Consider the following 24,169-nt stretch of genomic DNA (forward strand, 5'->3'; position numbering starts at 1 on the left):
AGGGGAAGATGCAGGCATGGATTATTCTCTTAGCCCTTTCACAACTCGGAGCTGCAAGCCTAGCATCAAACCTGCTTAAAAAAGTACGAGCTAAAAAGAAGAAGAAAGGCAGGCATGCTAAAGGGTACCCCACACACACACACACACACACACACACACACACACACACACACACACACACAGCCTTGAATCAGATGCTATTTGCATTCAGCATAAATAGCAGTGAGGAGGATAATCCCTGCTTGAGCTCAGAGGTGTTGCAACCTTGCACATCCCATATTTTCTCTCTCTCTCACACGCACACACACTCTCTCTCCTTTCTCTGACACAATTACATAAACAGATCACGGTGAAGAACAGCTGAATGTCAGTGTACGTGAAACTCTTATCAAGGGCGAGCTCACTCCATGATGCATGAAGCCAGAGCCAGGCAGTGAACCTCCTGCTGTGAATCTGAACGAAATGAGCGGAAAAGGCCTGCGACTTTTACTTCTGCACAAGCTAATTAAATTCCTAATCTCCGCAGCAACAGCGTGGCGCGATTCCTCTTTTGTCCTAGTTACACATTTGATTATGCTGAAGAAGTACTAGGGGACTGATGACTTGATTAGCAATAAATTCGGCGTAATGCGCGCGGGCTGGTTTTAAAAAAGCTCGGCCTCCGTGAGAAGCCTAACCGGTACGAGGACTATCAGAATGGGAGATCGCTGGGAATGCTCAGAGGAAAAACTATAAATCAACATATACACATGCATGCCCTGCAGTATTTGCTATAGGAACATTTGCATCTTTACTATACCGACGAATATGAATAGGCAAGCAAATATGTCAATTGAGCGAACAAAAACATGTATCTTATGTAAAATCCAGCCATTTTAAAGAAAGAAAAAATCTGAAAAAAATCATTAAATTAATGGCATCATCCATCCATCCTCTGGACTAGGGTTGCGGGGAGCCTATCCCAGGGGATTCGGGGTGCAAGGAGGGGGACTCCCTGGACGTGCTGCCAACCCATCACAGGGCACAATCCCACACACATTCAAATACTACGGACAATTTGGAAACGCCAGTCAGTCTACAATGTACGTCTTTGGACTGGGCGAGGAAACCAGAGTACCCGAAGGAAACCCCCCTCCCCAGAAGCACGTGGAGAACATGCAAGCTCCGCGCACACAGGGCGGGGGAAGGATTCAAACCCCCAGCCCTGGAGGTGTGAGGCAAGCGTGCCAATGGCGTCATCCGTTTGTTGGATAATATAACACAGAGAATCACCCACAGATAAAGATTAGATGAATGCAAAGTCAAATTATTCACACAAAATTATACATTCATAGCAGAAGCTCCACAACAAAGCTCAGATTGGAATCTAAATAAAAAAAATCTGGAAGAAATCAAACTCCGGGTTTGAGCTGTGTGTGGAGAGGATCACAGCTCCGTGTGGCATACTGAATTAAAGCCAGAGATAGCAGACAAGGGAAAGGGGGGGGGGGGGGGGGGGGGAGGAATCAGCTGGTATATTTGATGGGTCAGTGGCTGGGGCTGCACACTTGACCCATGACACACTGCTTGATGAAATCCAGCCTGAAAAAAAAACCCCCAAAAAAGCCCACAATCACACTGACAGCATGCTGACCAGAGGAACAGTGTGCCTGCAATCAGCAATCAACAGAGGAACAAACAAAAAGCTTCAAGGTGAAAGAACAGAATGAGGGACTGTATTACAATTTCATATCACAATAATCATCTCAACCTCATCTCACAGCTTGTGATACAAGCACAATAATAAAAATATTTAAAGAAAAGTGACACGCAACTAAAATTTTCCTCAGTTGGAGTGACGGTGAGCCAAACTCATACCCGGTAATTATGAATGATGAGATTTGCTTGCTCAGAAAAATAAATAAGCTTGGAAGCTTAGGACTTAAGCTTAATAAAAGAAATTCTTTAGCTGTCCAAAATCCCAGCCAGTCTGAGAACTGTGGAACGAATCCATCAAATGCAACTTTCAAACTGTTTGTGGAACGGTCGAGTGGGAGCTTTAAACAAAACTACTGAATGTATTCTCTGTATGAACGTGTCAAATGGAACCTTGTGTAGAACTGTTGAAAAGGCCCTTGGTGTGAAACTGTGGAATGGAAGATTTCCATGGAACTGTTGGAGAGACCCTTTTTTATTAAACAGTCGAAAGGAACCTTGATATGAACTCGGGTACGGAACGGTCGAGAGGAACTCGGGTACGGAACGGTCGAGAGGAACTCGAGTACGGAACGGTCGAGAGGAACTCGGGTACGGAACGGTCGAGAGGCTCTTGATCTTGGGTACTGAACAGTCCGGTGGATCTTGATCTTGGGTACTGAACAGTCCGGTGGCTCTTGATATTGGATACGGAGCAATCAAATTCAATGTTGGTATGGAATAGTCAAATGGAACCATGATATGGACCTTCAGCAAATGGAACCTGGGTATGAACTAGTGAAAATGAAATTATGTATTTAACTGTAGAAAAAGGAACCTAGATAAGGAACCATTAAATAGAACATTGGTATGTAACTGTTCAGTGGACTATTCGCATGGAACAGTCAACTGCAACCTTAGTATGGACTCATCAAATGTTATCTTCGTACAGAACTGTCAAACAGATCTTTGATACCAAACTTTTCTGTGGAGCTATCTAATGTATCCTCTGAATGGAACTGTCAAATGTAACCTGAAGAAGATACCATCACAGAGATATCTAGGCCCAGGTTCACTGACAGTCCACATTTTTAGTTTCTGCCAGCTCCAAAAAAAAAAAAAAAAAAAACCAAAACAAACAACAACAACAACAACAACAACAACAACAACAACAAACACATAACATAACGTGCCGCCACCTACAGGACGAAAATCTGTCACTGGAAGGCAAAAAAGTGAACCATGCCAATCCACAAGGACCAATCTCAGAAGCACCTCCCTACTCTTTTAGAGTTCACTGGATAATTAAGGGTTATTAGCATCCAAAAAGGTTTGTTCTTGGAACCCTTTCTGTTGGAGACATACTTTAACACAGACCCTTTAAAGGTTCCCCTATAGGGACAACCAAAGAACCGTTATGGGTGTATCCAATCCTCAGAGGAAAACTATGCCTGTGAGGGCATTTAGAATTCCAGGCCAAATGGAAATTCTAGTATGAAGAACTGAAAACTACAGAATGTCCTGAACTAATGAAACAATCTCCAAGAGTTTGAGAAGTAAACAAGTTGCCTTGACATATACCTTCTTCTAGACATTTACCCAGAACTTGTGACTTTAGGGGCTTTTTGTGCTAGTGATCAGAAAGTTCAAATCTCAGGCCTGACAGAAAATCAGTGAACCTTCAGCAAGGTTCTTAACCCTCAATTACTCAATGTCCTTGGATTGCATGCTACCTGGCTTTCATGTCACTTTGGGTAAAAATGTCTGCCAAACAAATACATATAAATAAGAAAATCCACTACGACCCTGTTTCCTTTTAGTCTGACCGAATCAACGCAAAGCTAATTGCCCTTTAATGACTTCCTTTCACTGTTAGCACTTTCGTTTGAAGTATACCTTTGACTATAATGCACCCCACTGCTACTCTTAATACGACAGTGAGGGCAAAGTGCCAGCAGTGCTGCTGCTCGATGGTACCTCTGTGCTGTGTGGTCCTGGCAGTGCTTTCCCTCCACAGGTCTGCTCAAGGCCACAGCTGCTACAAACCCGCAGCAGAAAATTTCAATTTATCACAGGCGGTGCCAGCGATTCCACAATGAGCCTCCCACACACAAGCTGCTCTCCAAAAGAAAGTGAGGAAAAATGGATGCATTTTCCATTTATTGAAAGGTGTTTATTAAAACTTCTTGACAGTTTTATGAAAATTGGACCTTACATAATACTGGTAGATCTGAAAATGTCAAAAGGTACCAAGAAAATGAAGGCATTTGCAAAGGACATGTTTTAATGTAGCATGGCTTCAAGTGGTAATACTGAAAGTTGAGAGCCATGATGCCCAGTTGATTTGACTGGTCAAGTGAGGAAGTTTGCTGGTAACAGGTCAGAACACCACACCATGCTATACCCAGAAAGGACCCCCACCACCACCATAAGACAACTATCTAGGTGAACCCAACTGTAAAGATCAAAGCACGCTGCAGGAATGACGAAGATCAGACCAGCTTATGGTCTGAAACAGCTTGAGAACAGATTATGGTCTGAAACCGTCTGAGACCAGCCTACGGTCCAGAACAGGCTGAACCAAGCCTACGGTCCGAAAAAGGGTGAACCTATGATTCAAAATGGGCTAGGACCAGAATACAGTCCAAAATGGGCTGAAACCAGCCAGTGGTCCAAAACATGCTCAGAACAGGTTATGGTTGAAAACAGCTTGAGACCAGCCTACAGTCCAGAACAGGGTGAACCCAGCTGAACCAAGTTTATAGTCCAGAACAGGCTGAACCTATGGTTCAAAATGGGCTGAGATAAGAATACGTAGACCAGCCTTTAGTACAATATGAGCTGTAACCTTAGGAAGATGCTTGGATGTTCCAAATTTCAAAAAGTCACATCATGTCAATATTCTAGCATTTAAAAAAAATCACACCACTACCCTTAAAATGAACAGAAATTTCTGTAAAATAATGATAAAACAAATATTATTGATAAGTATTCAGGTACTCATCTGGAAACATCATATATTAGAAGTCTGTACCATACTGTTCAGGTCAGCCTTATACAGTATAAATGAACACAGAACAACAGACAAGCAAAAAAAAAAAAAAAAGGAGAAGAATTAACCGCCATCTCATTTAATGTATTGCAGTGAATGTGAAATAGTTGGTCTGAAATTACAAGTTTGCCAAAATTAAAAAGTGCCAGTAGGTTTATTTATTTATTTATTATTAATTGGACCCTGTCATGCAGTTCACTTCAAAAGGTGTTCGGAGTTTATGCTAATAAGACAGCTCACATTCATCAAAGCAGATTTGTTCCACCTCGAAACTCGCTCAATGTGAGCGGCGTGGACCAAAAAGTAAAGTCGGGGACATTTTCCTGGCCTTCTCTGCCAGCCATTTTGGAGTCAAATGTACAGATGTGAGCTTTGTGGTGTCGTTAATCATTTATGACCAGCCTGATGCAAAAAGAGCAGAGCTTCCGAGGACACACGCTCGCACGGGGCGGGGGCTTAATTACTTTAAATGGCATGCTGGCCGCTGTGTTTAGCACAGCCGATTATTCACGCTGAAGCATTCGTTATGCGCGCTGAAGTGAGACCAGCTGTGACGCGAGGAGAATGCAAACATGCAACACGTACCGACACTGTCCCAGGGATCAAACTGTAATGCGGCGACCGGACAGTTCAGGAACATTACTCGACGCTTAAAACTGGTGGACAGTCTACAGACGAGGCATGATCTTTGTCGCTGGCTCACCTCTCATGATGTGGCGCACCGTCTTAACCGATCCGCCCCTCAGGTTCAGGATTTGATGTACTCTCTGCTGCAGCTGTGAATAATAATTCAAACAAAGACAAGGACTTACTTGATTCTGATTGGTCAGAAGGTGCTCATCAATTTACTAGAGCAGCTGCAAAACCACATGTTGATATTAAAAGCACTTTGTATGAGCTGTAATAAATCATAAAAGGAATGAAAACACTCTCCAAGACATGCTCTGAATCCCAAAATTATTATAATTTTTTCTGATTTACCTGTGGAATTCCTGCACTACTGATCTCCACCATGATGTAACAGATCAGCTGCAGGACAAAAAGGCCGGCATCCAAACGGCGCAGGTAAAACTCGTCCTCCATGGCGTCATCCAGGATCTCACCCCGCCGCACCATGTCCTGCAAACAGGCACGCGCGCACACACACACACACACACACAGACTTTTATCATTCAGCGGAGTCACTGCTGATCAGTGTGTAGATCAGTCAGTTTGGGACTTAATGGCATGGAGGGACTCCATCACTCATACACACTCCTGTGCCGATACTCATCAATCTTAAGCACTTAGTCCACGCGTCGATACCTGAGCACCGTCAATACTCTCTAAACTCGAATTCATCACCATTAGAAAGTTTGCAGGGATTTTCGAGGCCATAGCGAAGCAGCTACACGCGCTAAAACCACTCGGCCGTGCTAACCGGCGGGAAAGCAGCTCTGCCCGGAACCCGTCGCATCTCTTTTGGGTGTCGCTTTTGGAGGTTCTGAAGAAACGATAGTAAAAATGTTTACTCTGTTAAACCGCAATCTTCCATCCGAGTGAAAAAAAAAATAAACAAACAAACCCCACCGTGCCATCGTTTAACAAAGAAAAACACGTGCAATCGTTGACATAGTGAAGATGACGACATCATGGAAGGAGTCTCCAGTGTCAGTGTTCTCTTGATATCTTCAGGATAGATGGTGGTATCTCCGGTAACTCCGCTTCATCTCACCACCATGTTGTTGAATATTTTCCTTGATATGAGTATTTGAAATACCCAACCCCCTTTTTTTTTTTTGGACATCAATATTGCTTTGCATTAGCTTGTTCATGTTGTATCGCTTGAAAATGATTACCCTCTGGCCACTTAGTCGCATTGCACCTCTGTGATTTGATTAGTTTCTTGCTGCGCTGGTAGCACTGTATTAGTAGGACACGTGACGATTTTGTGAGGCTCGGTCTACATCATGGCCGTGTTTTCATTACACGACACAGAGAAAGGGTTTAGTGTAGTAACGCAGACAGACTGAAACATACTGCAGTCTCTCCCGCTGTGCTGAGAGGCGTCTCTTCGTGCTCGTCAGCATGCATGCACCTTGTTTGCGAGGCCATGCTCCAGCAGCTCTTCCTCACACATAAACTCTCTCTCTCTCTCACACACACACACACACACACACACACACACACACAGACGCAATATTTCCCGCCTGGAAAGGCTGGCGTTCCCAGGAGGGAGGCCGATGTCAATCGCTGCAATTACAGCATGCACAAACTCCAGCTGTCGCATTCCCTTTAGACAGCCACTGCGGGAGCTTAGATGATCCTCACGACTTTGAAAACAGGAAATACCCTTTAGAGACCAACCTGAAATCTAAAACCATTCCTTTTTTTGTGTGTGTGTTGGGGGGCGGGGATCCAGATTGAGAACATGTATTTGTGACAGAGGATGGAGACAGGACAGGAAAAAATTGTTTTCTTCTCAGGAGAGCTCAATTTGGTGGGGGGGGGGGGGGGGGGGGGGGGGGGGGGGGGGCAGGATCTTAACTTGAGCTTCTAATGGGCTGCTGGGATAATTTTTTCTCAAAAAGGCGAAGTTTATGACACACACACACACGAGAGAGAGAGAGAGAGAGAGAGAGAGAGAGAGAGAGAGAGAGAGAGAGAGAGAAAGAGTCTTCACGCTCATTACTGGAGAAGAAGGAAAGGAAAGTGCTAGAGATGGGCCTGAGGGGAAACGAGGTTCAGTCACTTTGTGGAGGGAAAAGGCAGGTGTTTAATGCCACGGTTGGGAAACATAATAGTGCAGCGTCTCTCTCTCTCTCTCTCTCTCTCTCTCTCTCTCTCTCACACACACACACAGAGTCTACAATTAATCCATCAGCACTTTCCCTACAGACGCACGCTGTCCATAATTACACATAACACGCGAGGAAGATGCCATGTAACTTCACTAGTGCTGCTCTAATGCAGAGGATTCTGTGTGAAGGAAAGAAGGGAGGGAGACAGGAAAAATGAATGAAGGAAGGAAGGAAGGAAGGGAGGAAAGAAAGAGAGACAGGAAAAGAAGGAAGGAAAGGGAGACAAAAAAGAAGGAAGGAAGGAAAGAAAGGGAGACAGGAAAAGGAGGAAGGAAGGAAGGAGAGACAGCAGGAAGAAGGAAAGAAGTAACAAAGAAAGAGAGAAAGAAAAAGTTAGAAGAAAGAAAGAAAGAAAATCTGAATCCAACTGTGGCTCTAAAAAGGAATTCAATGGTGATTGACAGGTTTAGTCTAGCAGATATGGTAAAGATCTTTAGGTCTGAGGTTATGATCTGAATTGTCTGTACACTCTATAATACAAGTCATTCTGTTCATATGACTATTTCATTCTACTGTTTCCTTTCATTTTATTCTCTCCTGCATTTCCCCTCTCTCTCCCCCTCTCCCTCCCTCTCACACACACACACACACACACACACACACACAAACATACATAATAGTCACCATGCCCCTTTCATATTGATGAAATTTCCAAAAAGCAGACATGACAACCTGTCATGGGCGTATGGATGTGTGTGCGTGAACTGTTTGATGGAGAAAAGGCAAGAAGAAAAGTGTGATGTAACGCTCCTGAGCGAAAGATAACATCATCTCTGAATCACATCGCTCTCATCACTCTGATCAGACCTATCGCCACAGATCAGAGCTCAGCAAGGTCAGGGAAAAGGTTAGAGAGCTCATGAGGGTGTGGTGGTGTGGGGGTGTGTGTTCTTACATGCTTCTCTCCATCAATTCTCCTGTCTGCGAGCTGAACGGCCTCCAGGTATTTAAAATGCAGCTCCATCAGTCTGTCCACCTTCAGAAAAAAAAGGAAAAGAAGGGCCATGTTAGACACACACACACACACACACACACACTTATTGCTTCATTCTTTAAGCTATGATGCAGCATTATTAATTCAGAGGATATTTGTAGTATATTTAAAACTGTACTTCAAGCCTCTGCTGTCGTGTAGTGTTTGTCCCATTAGTGTTGCCGTAGTTCTTTATTAAGATGTCAGTACAGAGCCAATATTAATGCTAAAACCTTAATGAGCTTTACCTTAACTGCTGGGGTAGCACGCCTACCGTAAATACTCTTAACAAACAGGCATTCGAATTAAGTGAATGCCATGTGCATTTAAAAAAAAAAAAAAAAAAAAAAAAAAATTACATTATATAAATATTATTCAATATCAAGCAGCCATTCCATCAAAGCCTTAAATCTATACTATGTACAGTGAGGGAAAAAAGTATTTGAGACCCTGCTGATTTTGTACGTTTGCCCACTGACAAAGAAATGATCAGTCTAGAATTTTAATGGTAGATTTATTTGAACAGTGAGAGACAGAATAACAAGAAAATCCAGAAAAACGCATGTCAAAAATGTTATAAATTGATTCGCATTTTAATGAGGGAAATAAGTATTTGACCCATTCTCAATCAGAAAGATTTCTGGCTCCCAGGTGTCTTTTATACAGGTAACGAGCTGAGATTAGGAGCACACTCTTAAAGGGAGTGCTCCTAATATCAGCTTGTAACCTGTATAAAAGACACCTGTCCACAGAAGCAATCAGTCAGTCAGATTCCAAACTCTCCACCATGGCCAAGACCAAAGAGCTCTCCAAGGATGTCAGGGACAAGATTGTAGACCTACACAAGTCTGGAATGGGCTACAAGACCATTGCCAAGCAGCTTGGTGAGAAGGGGACAACAGTTGGTGCGATTATTCGCAAATGGAAGAAGCACAAAAGAACTGTCAATCTCCCTCGGCCTGGGACTCCATGCAAGATCTCACCTCGTGGAGTTGCATTGATCATGAGAACAGTGAGGAATCAGCCCAGAACTACACGGGTGGATCTTGTCAATGATCTCAAGGCAGCTGGGACCATAGTCACCAAGAAAACAATTGGTAACACACTACGCCGTGAAGGACTGAAATCCTGCAGCGCCCGCAAGGTCCGCTGCTCAAGAAAGCACATATACATGCCCGTCTGAAGTTTGCCAATGAACATCTGAATGATTCAGAGGACAACTGGGTGAAAGTGTTGTGGTCAGATGAGACGAAAATGGAGTTCTTTGCCATCAGCTCAACTCGCCGTGTTTGGAGGAGGAGGAATGCTGCCTATGACCCCTGGAACACCATCCCCACCGTCAAACATGGAGGTGGAAACATTATGCTTTGGGGGTGTTTTTCTGCTAAGGGGACAGGACAACTTCACCACGTCAAAGGGACGATGGACAGGGCCATGTACCGTCAAATCATGGGTGAGAACCTCCTTTCCTCAGCCAGGGCATTGAAAATGAGTCGTGGATGGGTATTCCAGCATGACAATGACCCAAAACAGACGGCCAAGGCAACAAAGGAGTGGCTCAAGAAGAGGCACATTAAGGCCCTGGAGTGGCCTAGCCAGTCTCCAGACCTTAATCCCATAGAAAATCTGTGGAGGGAGCTGAAGGTTCGAGTTGCCAAACGTCAGCCTCGAAACCTTAATGACTTGGAGAAGATCTGCAAAGAGGAGTGGGACAAAATCCCTCCTGAGATGTGTGCAAACCTGGTGGCCAACTACAAGAAACGTCTGACCTCTGTGATTGCCAACAAGGGTTTTGCCACCAAGTACTAAGTCATGTTTTGCAGAGGGGTCAAATACTTATTTCCCTCATTAAAATGCAAATCAATTTATAACATTTTTGACATGCGTTCTTCTGGATTTTTTTTGTTGTTATTCTGTCTCTCACTGTTCAAATAAATCCACCATTAAAATTATAGATTAATCATTTCTTTGTCAGTGGGCAAACGTACAAAATCAGCAGGGGATCAAATACTTTTTTCCCCCTCACTGTATTAAAGGCATATTTAACTTGGCTTGAAGTTTAATCAACAATATGGGGTTAATAAAAAATAAATAAACAAACCATTTACCTTCTCGCAGTCATTCTCGGTGAACTTGCTGAGCAAGCGGCTCCTCTGCTGCCCCTTCAGGTTCCTCAACATGGACGCCATGATGGAGCACACATGTTCTGATGGAAGAGGAGAAGAAACCACAACACTATCAAATGATTTTGATATTCCAACATAAACATTCACGGAACATAGTAAGAAAAGTGCATTTTCAGGCATTTTTGTTTGGATGGTCTTTTTTTTTCCCTCTCAGTTTAATCTCCACTACTTCAATCTTTCGACACTAATCTGTAAGACTGAAGGCTAAATCATGTTTCCTACAACACCATTAAACCAAGTGCGTTCTTATTATAGGGTCGATAACGCAGAACACATCGAAATCAAGATCAGGTGTTTTGTTCATTAAGACGCTAAACAATTAGCACGGCGTGTGTTCTGTTGGAGGGGTGGGGGTTAGGATGTTTTTGTTTTTTTTTTTAAAGCTAAAGGATATTCAGATAAGAGGCCATCGTTGTCAATCGGTCTTCATTAGCGTGTGAGTGGTGAGAGTCGAGATTGTGCTGATTGAACATGAGACACATTCAGTACGGCTAAACACAATCAACTTCCTGTACAGCGTCAACAGGTCGGGTTTTCCATATGGAGGAGAAAAACAAAACAAAACAAAACAAAACAAAATGATCCTCACAATTAAAACTGGTTACGCTGAGGTTGGCAAATGTTAGCTTTTTGGTCCTACAACAGAACTCTAACTCTGCAGCTCGTTAACAAGCAGTCACAAGGTCCGAATCGATACGTCGGAGAACTCGAAACTAAACCAGGAAACTAAACGCTGAGAAAATGCTAGAAAGCGCTACAGAATCACGACGGCAGGTCGAAACGCTTTCGTTTCCTTTCCGATTAGCGCAAGATCGATCCAATAGTACACGTATTGAGATCTACAAGCGGGGGAACTCGCACCGGGGCACCTCCTTACATCGTTTATATACTGAGCACGTCGATCCGGCAGCCTAATCTCAGCAGGAAGCCAAGGGGTGATGGGAATTAGCAAGTAGAAACAGGAAGTGCTTATTCAGCTATCTGATTTCCTCTCAAGCCGAGCAAAGGAACGAAAAAGAGGAACGTAGGAGCTTAGGACGGTGCCGGAGAACACATATGCTACATCGTAAGGTGGTAGAAAGTGTATGCATGACATGGCGTGTACATCAATGTGGAAGAGAACGCTGGATTAGGAGGTGGGTATGGTTCTCCTGAACGCTGCTCTGGTCAAAAAAAAATAAGAGGAAGCGAGGAAGAAGGTGAAGGATGCAGCAAGAATGAGGAGGAATAAACGAACATCCTCTTCGAGCTTTGGGTCACCGTGGCAACAAGGAGAGGAGCCATTAGTTGAAGTGATGTCAGAGAGCGCAAGTTAAAGAGAATAAACTAAATGACTGTAATAGAGATTAAGGATTATGCAGGAGTGGTGTGTTAATACGAGTGTTGTTAAGTGGTAAGCCTCACTCTTTCTTCTGTTCCCGCCATCTCTGGCACCACTCGCTCGCTTATATCCCTTCCAGTCATTTTTAAATGCTAATTTCTGCTCGTTACAGCTTGCTTGGATAATAAAAACCCAATTCTGATTGGCGACAGACACGTCATGATGGACTTACCTCTGGGAATGGAAATTGTGTGCCGAATCATATTACTTCCCATCAGGTGGTTTTCAACCACGTAGATGGAAGCAATTGGATTCTTTCTACCTTCAGACCTGAGCACACCAATCCTTTCTATCCTCAGGTCTAAAACCAGTTACAGTTGCAATTGAAGTGATTCGACCCCCATCGCAAATCAGGTTTATAGTCAAAACGTACAGACTTTCAGCTGTCTGCGACGAACAAATCCAACAAACGCGACTGAAATCTCTCAACACGACGAACGCCTCGAGTGGTTTCCGGAAATTCTGTTATGACCTACTGCAAATGAGATGCATAGCTTCTAGCGGCGTTCCCGAGGAACCTTATCCCATTCCTCATGAGCAACGGCTTCCTGTTGAGTTATATTCTTGGGTTTGAGTGCTGGGTTCTCTATCCTTGGGTCTTGAGCCATTTCTCTCCATACATGTTGTAGAAACTAATGGGATCCTTTGAACATTCGGCTTCTTTCCATTCTGGTAAATAAAACCAATTGAATCAGTCCCATTTTCACTGCCACCACCAATTGAATCCTTTCCGTCCAAGTTTCGAGCTGCAATTATACATTCGATTAGGTTTGTTTTCACAATAAAAACCACAAGGAACTTGTCTCCGTGGAACTTGATGGATGACGAAAAGGGACGTTTGAGGCATTGATGTGTACTGGACCAACAGGGGTTTAAAGAAACGCCTCGCTACACTCCCCGATTAAAAAAACAAAACAAAACACCATAATCGCCTCACACAGCTTGCGCTTGCAAACATAATGAGAATGCTTATGATAATCCTCATTTGAGGAAAAAAAAATAATAATAATAAAAATAGAAGAAATCAATTACTATAAGCTTCACAGAGATTCAAAAATGTCCAATCCATCTCCCGCTCAAATAAGAGAACATTCTGAGTCTTGATTAAGTGACACGGACGGGATTAACCGAGCTTTTTCCCCCCATGCCATTTACGCAAATTATTAGCACTAATGCCAATCTATTTTCACTGAAAAAGTCCAAAGGGAACAATTTCTGAAAGCCCCAGCAATTTTCTTTCTCCGTTTAGCATGATAATCTCTAACGCTAACTTAATGCCGTGGGTGTGGGGGTTGATATCAAACATCCAGCCATCTTTCTCTCGTTCATAACAATTTTAGCCATTTGTTATTGTTCTTACATTTTCCTGTATTCACATCATGGAGTAACAAGGCATCGGTTAAACCGAAAGACTGCAAATAAATTGTTTCTGATTAACGCCTACTGACTGTTCTGAAGGAGACAAATTACCTTTAATTTAAACATGGACTACGTTTACATGGAGAGCAGTAATCTAATTATTGACCTTATTCTGATTAAGACGTATAATATCCTGATTAAGGTGTTTACACGAGTCGTGTTTAGAATGCATGTGCCTGTTTTACATGTTATAGAACGTAGATCGATTAACGGCACACATCATTACATCCCCACGCCACGCCGTCTGACATTCCCTCCAGAATTTCACGTATCAACATACAGTTTGTCTTCGTTATGGCACTGTATACAGTTTTGGGTGTTTCAAGCTAATAGACGACTGCTTGAAGCTGTGGGCTGCATCCAAAACCACATACTTACCTAAATACATACATTTCTCCTACTATACAGCAGGTAGGTACGCGGCTTCAGGGTGCGGTTCTCAGTCATGCTCTCTTGTTTACCGTTAAACGGTTGAGCGCTGCCGTGTGTGTACGTGTCCGGTCACAAAATGCGGTGAAAACTCCCACACGATGTTAATAGTGTGATTAAAGTGTGTACATGTTTACAAGGCACTTCCATAATGCGACTAAAATAGGAATACTCCACGTTTTAATTCGATTTGTGTTTACTTCGAGTATGACTTTAGTAGGATTAAGGTCATCAATAATCGCTGTTTACATGCTAGCTTCTTAATCAGGTTAATATCGGATTATTGTTGTCCATGTAAATGTACTGATGACACTCATAAAAAATATCTTTTTTAATAACACCTTCCACAGTTTTAGCTAAATGCATACATAAAACATTGTTACAGTCAGACTGGATTTTATTGTTAAAATGATACCGCAGTGATGTTTCAAATTTTCATGTCCACGCAGCATATAATGAGATTTCAACAAATTTTCCGTAAGCACAAATGTATGTGATTTGTTATTTATATTTTATTAAAACCCATATTTCTGTTTATCTCCCTGCACAGGAGAATGCTGGCTTTACCCTCATTTGCATTCTCCCAGTTGTTCCCCTTAACATATTTGCACACTTACCTTTTCCACCGTGGCTAGCCTGCATGCTTCATTCGTCACGTACGCACAGATGTTGCCTACACCCCGCCTCCAGTCAGCTTCCGAAAAGAGCAACGTCATGGATGAGAAACGTGATGCAACAGTGATGCGCTGGTTCTTATAGTCACGTGTGTGTGTGAGATTTTGCATTATTTACCATTTGGTCGCTGATGCAAACATTAAGCAAAATTACTCTCGCTGATTTCTTCTAGGAGAAACTGTTACTTCCTCTCTGAAAATTATTGAGTATTGGTCGTGGCGTGCTTTTCTTTTCTTTTCTTCCCTTCCCCCCTCTCGCTTAAGAGTCGCAAAGAAATAAAACCGGTAGCTAAACGTAGCGGTATGTTGAAATAAGACTTCCACGCCAAAGATCACATCAAACCACATATCGTGTACCTGACATTCCAAACCCAAAACGACAAACTAATTGGTTTATTTTGTCTCCGTGAACGGAAATAAATCCCGAAGACGCCATGCTCGCGATGATTTATACGTTAAAAAAGGTGCATCCGGTGGAATTCGATTACGTTTCTATAACAGCACATTTCCAAAGTGATTTACTCTCCTTACACCACAGCAATATGCCAACAATTACAACTTTCATCAAATAAAAAAAATAATAAATTAAAAAAAAAAAAGTACATATCTGATTACATTTAATGTTTATATACACATGTAAATATTTCATGTTAACGATTGCGAAACAAGCTACTTCCTGTTCTCAACTGCAAAGTGTAAACTAATCAGTCCTAAACTTACAGCTTTACCTGGAGCTCATAACAAATATCAAACAAACATCTCTTTACATCCGTTTGTTAAAAAACACCCCCCACCCGCCAAATACCTCTGAATGAGTCGTTACTATGGAAACGATAACATATATTAATATTAACTTGTAATATTATTTCCATAAATATGTGTGTTTGAGAAAATATCATATCATAGAAACACCCTCTGACCAATCAGGCTCGAGCATTCGAGAACACTGTGGTATACTACGCGATAAAGCGAGGAGCTGAACGGTGCTCGGAAACGTGATTGAGGGAGTTATTAATAAATAAATAAATAAATAAATAAATAAATAAATAAATAAAACTCTTTCCAGAACGTTCCAGTGGTAGAGCTGGAATGTTTTTTTTAAAATGTGGGAGAACGGAAATAAGCGTCCCACTGGGACTCGTATTCCGCCTTAATGATTGCGTAGAGGTGGTGATTTGCTTCTGGATTACAAACAGATGCATCGTTAGGTGACTAAAACTGCTCCTGTCAAAGGCCGAGTTCCCAAAATTCAACCCCACGTGGGACATCGCTCACAGCATACAAAAACACGAACACACCGCAATCAACACTGCTTCACCTGCTCGCTCTCTCACCCCCTCTCTCGCTCGCTCTCCAGGCTTCATCTCTCACTTCCTAAAATAGCGCACCTCGTTAGGACACAGCCAAAACCCTCGCTTCATAGAGCACGATTAAAATGTACGGCACGCACACACGATGTACGCGTGCTCTCATCCTCACGTTTTAGACAGTTTCAGTAATTACAGCTGCACGAGAATGAATTACGTATCATGGTGTAACATGTTCACACTTTCCTGCAGTCACGCAGACATCTACCTCTTTAGGCGAGTGTTTCCATGGGCTGGAGCCATTCGGTGTCAGGGCTATTATTAGAGATCGAATTCTTCTTAACGAGCCGGTCACGGACGCAAATTTCGGCTTGTCGTGTGCTGGGGTGTGCATTTCAGGATTGCCGTCAAGGGTCACTAGAGCGCGACTCTTTACAGCGACTTCAAAAACACTCTCCGTATTAAGGATCGGTACTGTTTAATTAACGAGTTGGAAGCCCCGCCCTCTTCTCACTGCTTTCCAGTTAGCAAAGCGCTGGCAAACGCACACTGCTCGCACTAATCCGCACCCACGAGCGGCGCACTGTACGTAGGATGTGATGGACATGGATATTTCCAGAGCGCTGACGACATTCGGATGATGTGCTGCTCGGGTCAAAATAAACAAAGGTGTTGTGTAATGCATCCCACAATGCAACAGTGATGGAAAATTGTGGGCAGAGAGAGCAACATGGTTATACTGCAGTATGTGTCTAAGTTTTCTAAAACTTCTTGCTGTTATTAATATGTTTCAGATTTAAAAATTTTCCTTGAGATCTTTCATTCTTGATCAACAGTTACGGCATAAAGATTTTGGTACAGTTACACTTTTATACCATCACTGTATTTCTTTTCCCCCATCACCTCATTAGATCTTTTTTGTGTTTAAATATCACAGTTTAAGCAACAGTAACTGAAAATACTCAGAAATTAATAAGAACAACATCATTTCGTTCATCATGACTGTAGTTATGAACTGACCGTTCACACATCCTATCCTGCATATTATGCTGCATGTACACAGTATGTAATCAAGTGCAGAGGCCACGCCTCCTACACTCATCTCCTCTATTGAGACTGATAAGCACAGAGGCCACGCCTGTCACTAATTGCGACGAGTGCCTGTCACTAATTGCGACGAGAGAGAGAGAGAGAGAGAGAGAGAGAGAGAGAGAGAGAGAGAGAAATGAAGAGGTCATCATGGGATACCTTCATGCTCCTTGTCCGACACGCCGGCCTTCCTCATCTTCTTCGGCGTCTTCATGAACAGCGGGAAAATCGTGCGAAGGCCGAGGATGTCAACAAACTTGTGGCAGTTATCAGTGCCCTCGGGCCCGATCATGCCGTGGTCCAGGACCTTGAGGGCGCTAGTGCGAGACAATTTCTTCTCCCTACACACACACACACACACACACACACACACACACACACACACACAATCAAGAAGAAAATGAACCAAAACAGAGTGCATTACAGTACTGTTATCTCAACGACACATTAATATAAACACTTCACTTGCAGTACTTTACTCTGTCTGTCAGCTCACTTCACGCATTCAGTGCTGGAAAAATAATACACTTGCTCCAGATGTCATCATGTGTATTATCATTTTATCTTCTTGTCTCTGCACTACTGTAACACACTGTTCACTAAACTAGCTGTTAATCTAATAAAAAAAAAAGTTCAAAATCCGTGCACTGGGCCTCATTCATCATGCTATTTACACAGAAATCCTTTGCAGAAGCATTTACACACTAAACGTGAGACGGGAGCTCCTGAGTTTGCGTACATTTATGTATCAGGAGACTCACTAATAAAAGTAAAATGCTATAAATATTCATTTAACTTTTAACTATCGGGAATTCTTGTGTTTTATATGATCATACTTTAAATGTCTGTGGATTTTACTGGTCAAAGCTGGTGTCAAAGCCCCAAAAAACACCACCACCACCTTGTCAGCTACTTTTGCATAATATAATACATGCACTTGGTCCTTGTAAATGATTGATTTGCTGAATCCTGAGGAAATAATAAATCGGTTCTGCGCATCATAACAAAGCAAACATGATCAATAGGTTTAAGGTCCAGCGAGATCACGCAGCACAAACAGCGGTGTATCAGAGCTCTCCGACGAGCAACACGGCACTCTGGGAAATGTAGCTGTCTATCACGCTGCCACTCTCCTCATCCGGAGATGATGAACAGCGCTGTTTATCGAGCTCACGGCAAAAACGGTTCAGGTGTCAGAGAGAGAGAGGGGGGGGGGGGTATGGAAAGAAAGTGTGTGTGTGTGTGTGTGTGTGATGAGATTTGTGAAGCAGAAAGCTGTTTGGAGGACGCTGGAAGCCCATCTCACCTGCAACGAACGTCTAAATCCAGACGACACGAAACAGCAGTCACGCCACGGCAAAATGCTTCCCGTTTTTCATCAAGTGTCACTACGATTTATTTTACACTGTCCATTTTCTTGTCCCACACAATAATTCTCTCACGTGCAGGGGAAAAAAAAAGAACTTTTATTTCCTCTTAATTTATCGTTCGTTACGAGAATAAAAAAAATATATAAAAGCTTCCGAAAAAGAAAATACACAGCTTTCTACCTTCTTATGGAACTACGAAGATCATGATGTAGCGCACCTAAATTAATTAACCGCACCCACCATAATAAACAGCCAATCACAAACCTGAGCATGAGGTTCATCAGCTGAAGCCCCTCCCCCTTGAGGAAGCGGTCGCGGTTGGCCGGCAACATGAGGCAGGAGCAAAGAGCATCGAAGAGGTTCTCCATCATCTCCTGCTCCTCCGGCGTGGACGGGTTGTGCCTCTTGAACACCTGACACACAGTGACGTGGCGTTAGTACGGATTTACAACATGCTTAAGACAAACCTTCATTACAGCTTCAAACAACACTAAAGACACATTACTAAAGCGCACATTAACTACTGCTTAACACCACCACAAAGTCAGCTTTGTGGCTCCCCCCCAGCCCCCCGGGGGTTTACCGTAAAAATCATTGAACCCTAGTTTTTCATACATTATCCAGTTCCTTTAAGAAACCTATGTACTAATCACGGAGCTGCCGAATTCTCTGTTCTGATTGGCCGGTGCGGTGTTGATAAATTTTCTAGAACAGCAGCTCGGACAGTAGCGCAGCTTCAAATCACACGCTTACATTAATGCTCACGTTCTAATACGTTATTGTTTCTATGGTAACAGCAACAGATACTCTTCTGTAATTTATCATCATGCTAGGAAGGAGTCCCCAGTACTGAGCGTGGTAACGTTCAGACGTAAAGCCGTAATTTAATTACGTTGTTTTGTTTTAGAAAAGGAAAAAAAAAAAAAAAGTTAGCGAGGGAACACGAACAGAAAAAAGAACATTCATAGCTACTACAACGCCAGTGAAAAGAGGAAGTAACTTGTTTTGTGGACGTTCCACGACATTAAACGTAATTATAAACGCATTTCAGAAAAAAAAGACGTGCTGTTCTTTAATTAATAATAAGAATAATTAAATACTGTTCGCCAAATCACTGTGGTATAAGAAGAATAAAACGCTTTGAGGTGGTGACAGCAAACTCACTTCATCACATCCCCCGAGCGCTGATTAGTTTTCTCTGACATCATGCCCCAAGTATATTATTCCTTACTTAAACTCATGAACCACCTATTTTTTTTCCATTCTAAAAGTGTACATTTTAGTATTTTTAATCTAATAGTTTAGAGTTGCATTTTTGGAGCAGAATGATTGTGTTTATAGTCTTTTTTTCACCACGTTTGAGCAAAGCAACAGTTCGCTTTGGCTGGATATATGTGGGAGCTTTGTACAACACACACAAACTCTGCGTGTGTGTGTATTTGAGAATAAAGGAAAAGAAACATGAAGAGACAGCTCTGAATCTACTGGGGATGAGAGACAAAGAGACAGAGACACACATGCACAGGAGAGATAACTTACTGAGAGCTGCTGCAGGAGCACATCGATGCCGTCTATCTCGCCCAATAGCTCTCTGGTGCCTGAGAAAGAGAGAAAGAATTCTTTTAGAAAATTTTAACATTCCTCTGCTACATCCTTCACCTCCTGCTGTTATTTGTTTCTAGTAAAAATGACCATGCCTCCTTCACCAAGACAGACAAGCACAGAGACCACGCCTCCTTCAGTAAAACTAAAGCTGCTTTCCCAATGTGCCTACTGTCCGTCCTAAACAGTACCCGAGATTAGAATTACCACGTCCCAAATCGTAACATATTGAAGCGAGGTACCCTCGAAATGTACCCGGATGGTCTACTATTTTCGGTAGAATTTCTAATTGTGGATCTGTGCACACTTTTTCAGCTAATAATACCCACAACTCATTGCGCAATGGCAGGACGAGCAGTTTCGTGATGGTTTCCTTCGACAAATCCAACCTGAAAACATTTCGGACGAGCGCAACATCCGTGACACAGATTTCAAAGAGGTGTAACCGATGTACGTCCCCCCCCCCCGCCCGCATATTTCAAAGCGAACCGTAAATTAAATTATACCGTACAAACGGTATAAGGAATAACAAATGAAGAAAAGCTGGAATGAATCGAGGAGCGTGTGTAACTAGCCAAACAACGTTCTTTTCCTTTACCTGTCCTTGCGTACTCTTTCAGTACACACTCAAAAGTGTGTACTTTTAATATTTATATTGCATTTTGAATCTTTCAAACCATTTAAAAATTAAGATTAGAGGGGTAAAAAAGGGATAGAACAGGCGAGAGAAAAAGAACCTGACACCCCTGGAGAGAGAAGAGGCACAGCAAGAAAGGTGAGGAAAAGCTACACATAGCGGCACAGTGTAATAACAGCAGCACCAATATCACCACAGATTAGAGCACGCACCACACACACACGCACACTCCAAAATCATCAAACCCGAGCATGAGATAGCAAACACTATCTGTGATATTGCGAGTCGCTCGCTTCACTACAGTCATGGAGGAGCAAGTGATGAAACGCAACCGCAAACCACTGATTAGCAACCGATATTCAAAATGATTTTTATTTAACAAATGTGTTACATTGTGTACATTGTTTTGTGCATTTGTGTACACTATCGACCTAAAATTAAAGTTTTACTACTTAAACATTTTGGTTCCAGACAAAAACTAGCCATTATTTTGCTATGTTCTCTCCGTAAGTGGTCTCTATGAACTCCTGTGTAAAAACTGTTACCGTGACAACATGTACGGCCTAAAATGGCGGCAAGATTTTCTGAAGTAAAATCCTGAGGTAAATGCTAATGCTAAGACTAAAACGCTGTGGTGATTTTGAAAACATTCACCTCAGTTCATTTGATTTTTCTTATATATAAAGAAACTACTATCATTATTTTCAGAGAGTCATTTCTGCAGTTTAACTTAACAAGCTAACGATTTCTGAGGTTAGCGCATGCAATCTTCTGATGGTTTTAGTTAGCTACATCGCTACGAAGCTGCGATGCGTTTTACTCAGTCAGCTAACTTTATCAGGTAGAATCCTGCGTTTCCAATGGTTAAATTTAGTTAGCCAACAACTCGTTCTTGGCAATGGGTAACTAGGCTAAGCTAATCCACTTAAGACAATGTAAACGATTTGTTTCTAGCATCAGTTAACTAGCTAGCTAGCTGCTTCAATCTGGTTGTTTCTGCCTAATAAGGTTAATTCAAAGGAAACAAACAAATAAAATTAATAATAATAATAATAATAATAATAATAATAATAATAATAATAGCAAACAATACTCTACACAATTACTGAAGCGTGAAAAAAATATTGGCGCCCATCAGTACCACGCACGTGGTCGAGATTAAAGCTTTCAGACTCACCGTCGTTGTTCTGGAGGAGGATGGCCAGGATCTCGCTGCAGTACAGTTTGTTAGCGTCAAATGGCATCTTCGCCTGTGTGATTAAGAAAAGCGCAATCTTCACTTTTAATTACGTTTGCATTATTTTTGCTTTATCTGCATTTTCACCCCTGTTCAGTGAGCACCTGTAATTAAAATGTTTGATCTTTTAACAATAACAGAAACTCGACTTCATCACACCACCACATCTTTGATTATTCTCCTAAAACAGCATAATATGGAGGGTTTCATTATCATTATATTCATTATTACTGACCCTTATCGACAATCTACAACGACACAACATGCATCAGAACTGACACCGAGAACCTGAGTATAATGTTTTAGACAGCATTGTATTAAAACACTTATCCCGATCACTTACCTTAATCCTCTTGAGGAGCCACTGCATGAGTCCCTGCTGAGCGGCTTCGGTGCACAGACCCGGTCTGAACTCGGCCATGTTCTCCACCACGGCTGCAACAGCACATACGCGGGTTATTAAGAAGAACCAGAAATCAAACCTGAACAGAGGCACTCCTGCGGTCTAGCCCCTCCTCTCATCATACACGGCTAGTAATGCTAATAAAGATATAGCAAACATATGCTAATAGAGGCCTTTGCTCATGAGGAATGGGATAGGATTCCTCAGGAACACCGCCACAAGCTATGCATCTCATTTGCAGCAGGTCATAACAGCAAAAGTGTGCTCTACTAAGTACTAAAGACACTTGCCATGAAGGTGGTGAATAATTTTGGGACTGGAGAAATCATTATAAGTTGCATTTACAGCTGAATTTGGGGAAAACACTAGAAGCATTCGTTGTGTTGAACTATTTAAACTCGTTTGTTTGATTTGTTCATTTCAAACAGCTGAAAGTCTGTAAATTGGGTTAATAATTTGTTTACATTTTGAGAAAAAGAACCAACGAAGTTAGTCAGAAAACACTGCAGGATGGCACAAACAATAACAACAGTGGGGGTGGTCAGAATTCCCTCGAGAGCAGGCGGGAGTGGGAAGTGTTCAAGTGTGAATGTTATGTTACAAGCTCATGTGATAAAGCACGGTTCAGTAAATAACTAATCTTTTGTTGTTTGTGAGCGGTAATAGACATCATGTTGACTAATCTTTGCAGATTGATAGGTGCTACTAATTTGTTAAAGAGAATCGAATTAGCAGAATATTTTTTAGCTAGCTTGCAATAGCTGCTAACCGTTCGTCAGTCTGTACAAGATTCCGCAGAGTTGGGTTTTTTGGGGGGGATTGTTGTTGGGGAAGAAGGGGAAAAAAAAAAAAAAAAAAAACACGCTTGGCTTTTAAAATTATTATTATTTATTTTTTTTAAAAACATTGCGATGCAACTTAAGGAGTTTTTTGTTTTGCGGAAAACTACTTGAATTTGGTGAAATTGTCGAAAGGCGTGGCCTTTCACAAGTGAGGTTTGTCTGTAAATGAGACCTTTCGGCTGTTCTTGCGTTCGACGCACGTGGATCGAAGAGGCACGTTTGGGCATCGTGTCGTTATGACGTTGCATGACGCGTCTCGGCCCAAACCTGCGGAAAACCTGCTGTAATTTTTTTTTAAAATTGCGGCGTTTGCTTGATGTTGCGCCAATTTCTGCGATCACAAAAATCCTAGAGGGACTGATTTGTGAAAAATTTGACTTAAAGTCGTGACTCGTATCATCCAACCTCTGACTAGGGGGCGGGGGAAAAAATGAAGAAAACACCCCCTAAACGTGAAATTCCTACTCGGGAACTCTGGACACTATCTGTAACTTCGGAGTTCAGAAAGTGACGTCAAATCGACACGGCTGACATATTCGCTTGTTAAATCAATAATACTGACTAGAGCTTACTGTTTTTTGACGAGGAAACTATACATCACTCACAGTTAGCTAGCTATTCAGTTAGCTGGTGCATAAAACAAATGTTTGGGTTTTTTTGTCTGCACTTTGCAGCTCGCTTGTGCTCAGACTTCCCACTTCCGAGGCAAGTCGAATTCCTTTTTCCACATAATCACGGCCTCGTCCGTTCAGACGGATTTTATTTCCTTCACACCTCGAAGTGCCGAAATGTGCAGAAACGGTTTCTCTTCATGTCAGAACGCCGTCCATCAAATTGACTCCCCAGAAATTCACATCCTGTTGCGTTTTATTTCTTATAAAACAGTACAGTAATAGTATCGGCCGGCTCATCTAGGAGTCAGGTGTGTGAAATAAAGAAAGAACATAGAAGTTCAGGATCATAGCTCCATTGACTGTGAACTAACACACTTCCTGTGAGAATTTACAGCAGTATGGAAATTCGGCTGCAGAATAATTTGTCCTGTAAAACAGCG

General features: G+C 42.3%; 1 protein-coding gene across 2 annotated transcripts in view; it reads right to left on the bottom strand.

Annotated features, from left to right (window-relative positions):
* Nucleotides 1–24,169, bottom strand: part of ctnnbl1 (catenin, beta like 1) — a 31,373-nt gene that overhangs the window by 1,796 nt on the left and 5,408 nt on the right. For both annotated transcript variants that reach the window (XM_053686517.1, XM_053686515.1), the window contains exons 7-15: nt 22,214–22,305; nt 21,811–21,883; nt 19,934–19,992; nt 18,659–18,807; nt 17,184–17,365; nt 10,648–10,745; nt 8,462–8,542; nt 5,708–5,845; nt 5,430–5,502 (exon numbers count right to left, since the gene is read on the bottom strand). In XM_053686517.1, the coding sequence (XP_053542492.1) occupies nt 5,430–5,502; nt 5,708–5,845; nt 8,462–8,542; nt 10,648–10,745; nt 17,184–17,365; nt 18,659–18,807; nt 19,934–19,992; nt 21,811–21,883; nt 22,214–22,305 (945 nt within the window). The remainder of the gene's footprint in view (nt 1–5,429; nt 5,503–5,707; nt 5,846–8,461; nt 8,543–10,647; nt 10,746–17,183; nt 17,366–18,658; nt 18,808–19,933; nt 19,993–21,810; nt 21,884–22,213; nt 22,306–24,169) is intronic.

The sequence above is a fragment of the Ictalurus punctatus genome, chromosome 15 (assembly GCF_001660625.3).
Source record: "Ictalurus punctatus breed USDA103 chromosome 15, Coco_2.0, whole genome shotgun sequence".
In the NCBI taxonomy this organism is placed as follows: domain Eukaryota; kingdom Metazoa; phylum Chordata; class Actinopteri; order Siluriformes; family Ictaluridae; genus Ictalurus; species Ictalurus punctatus.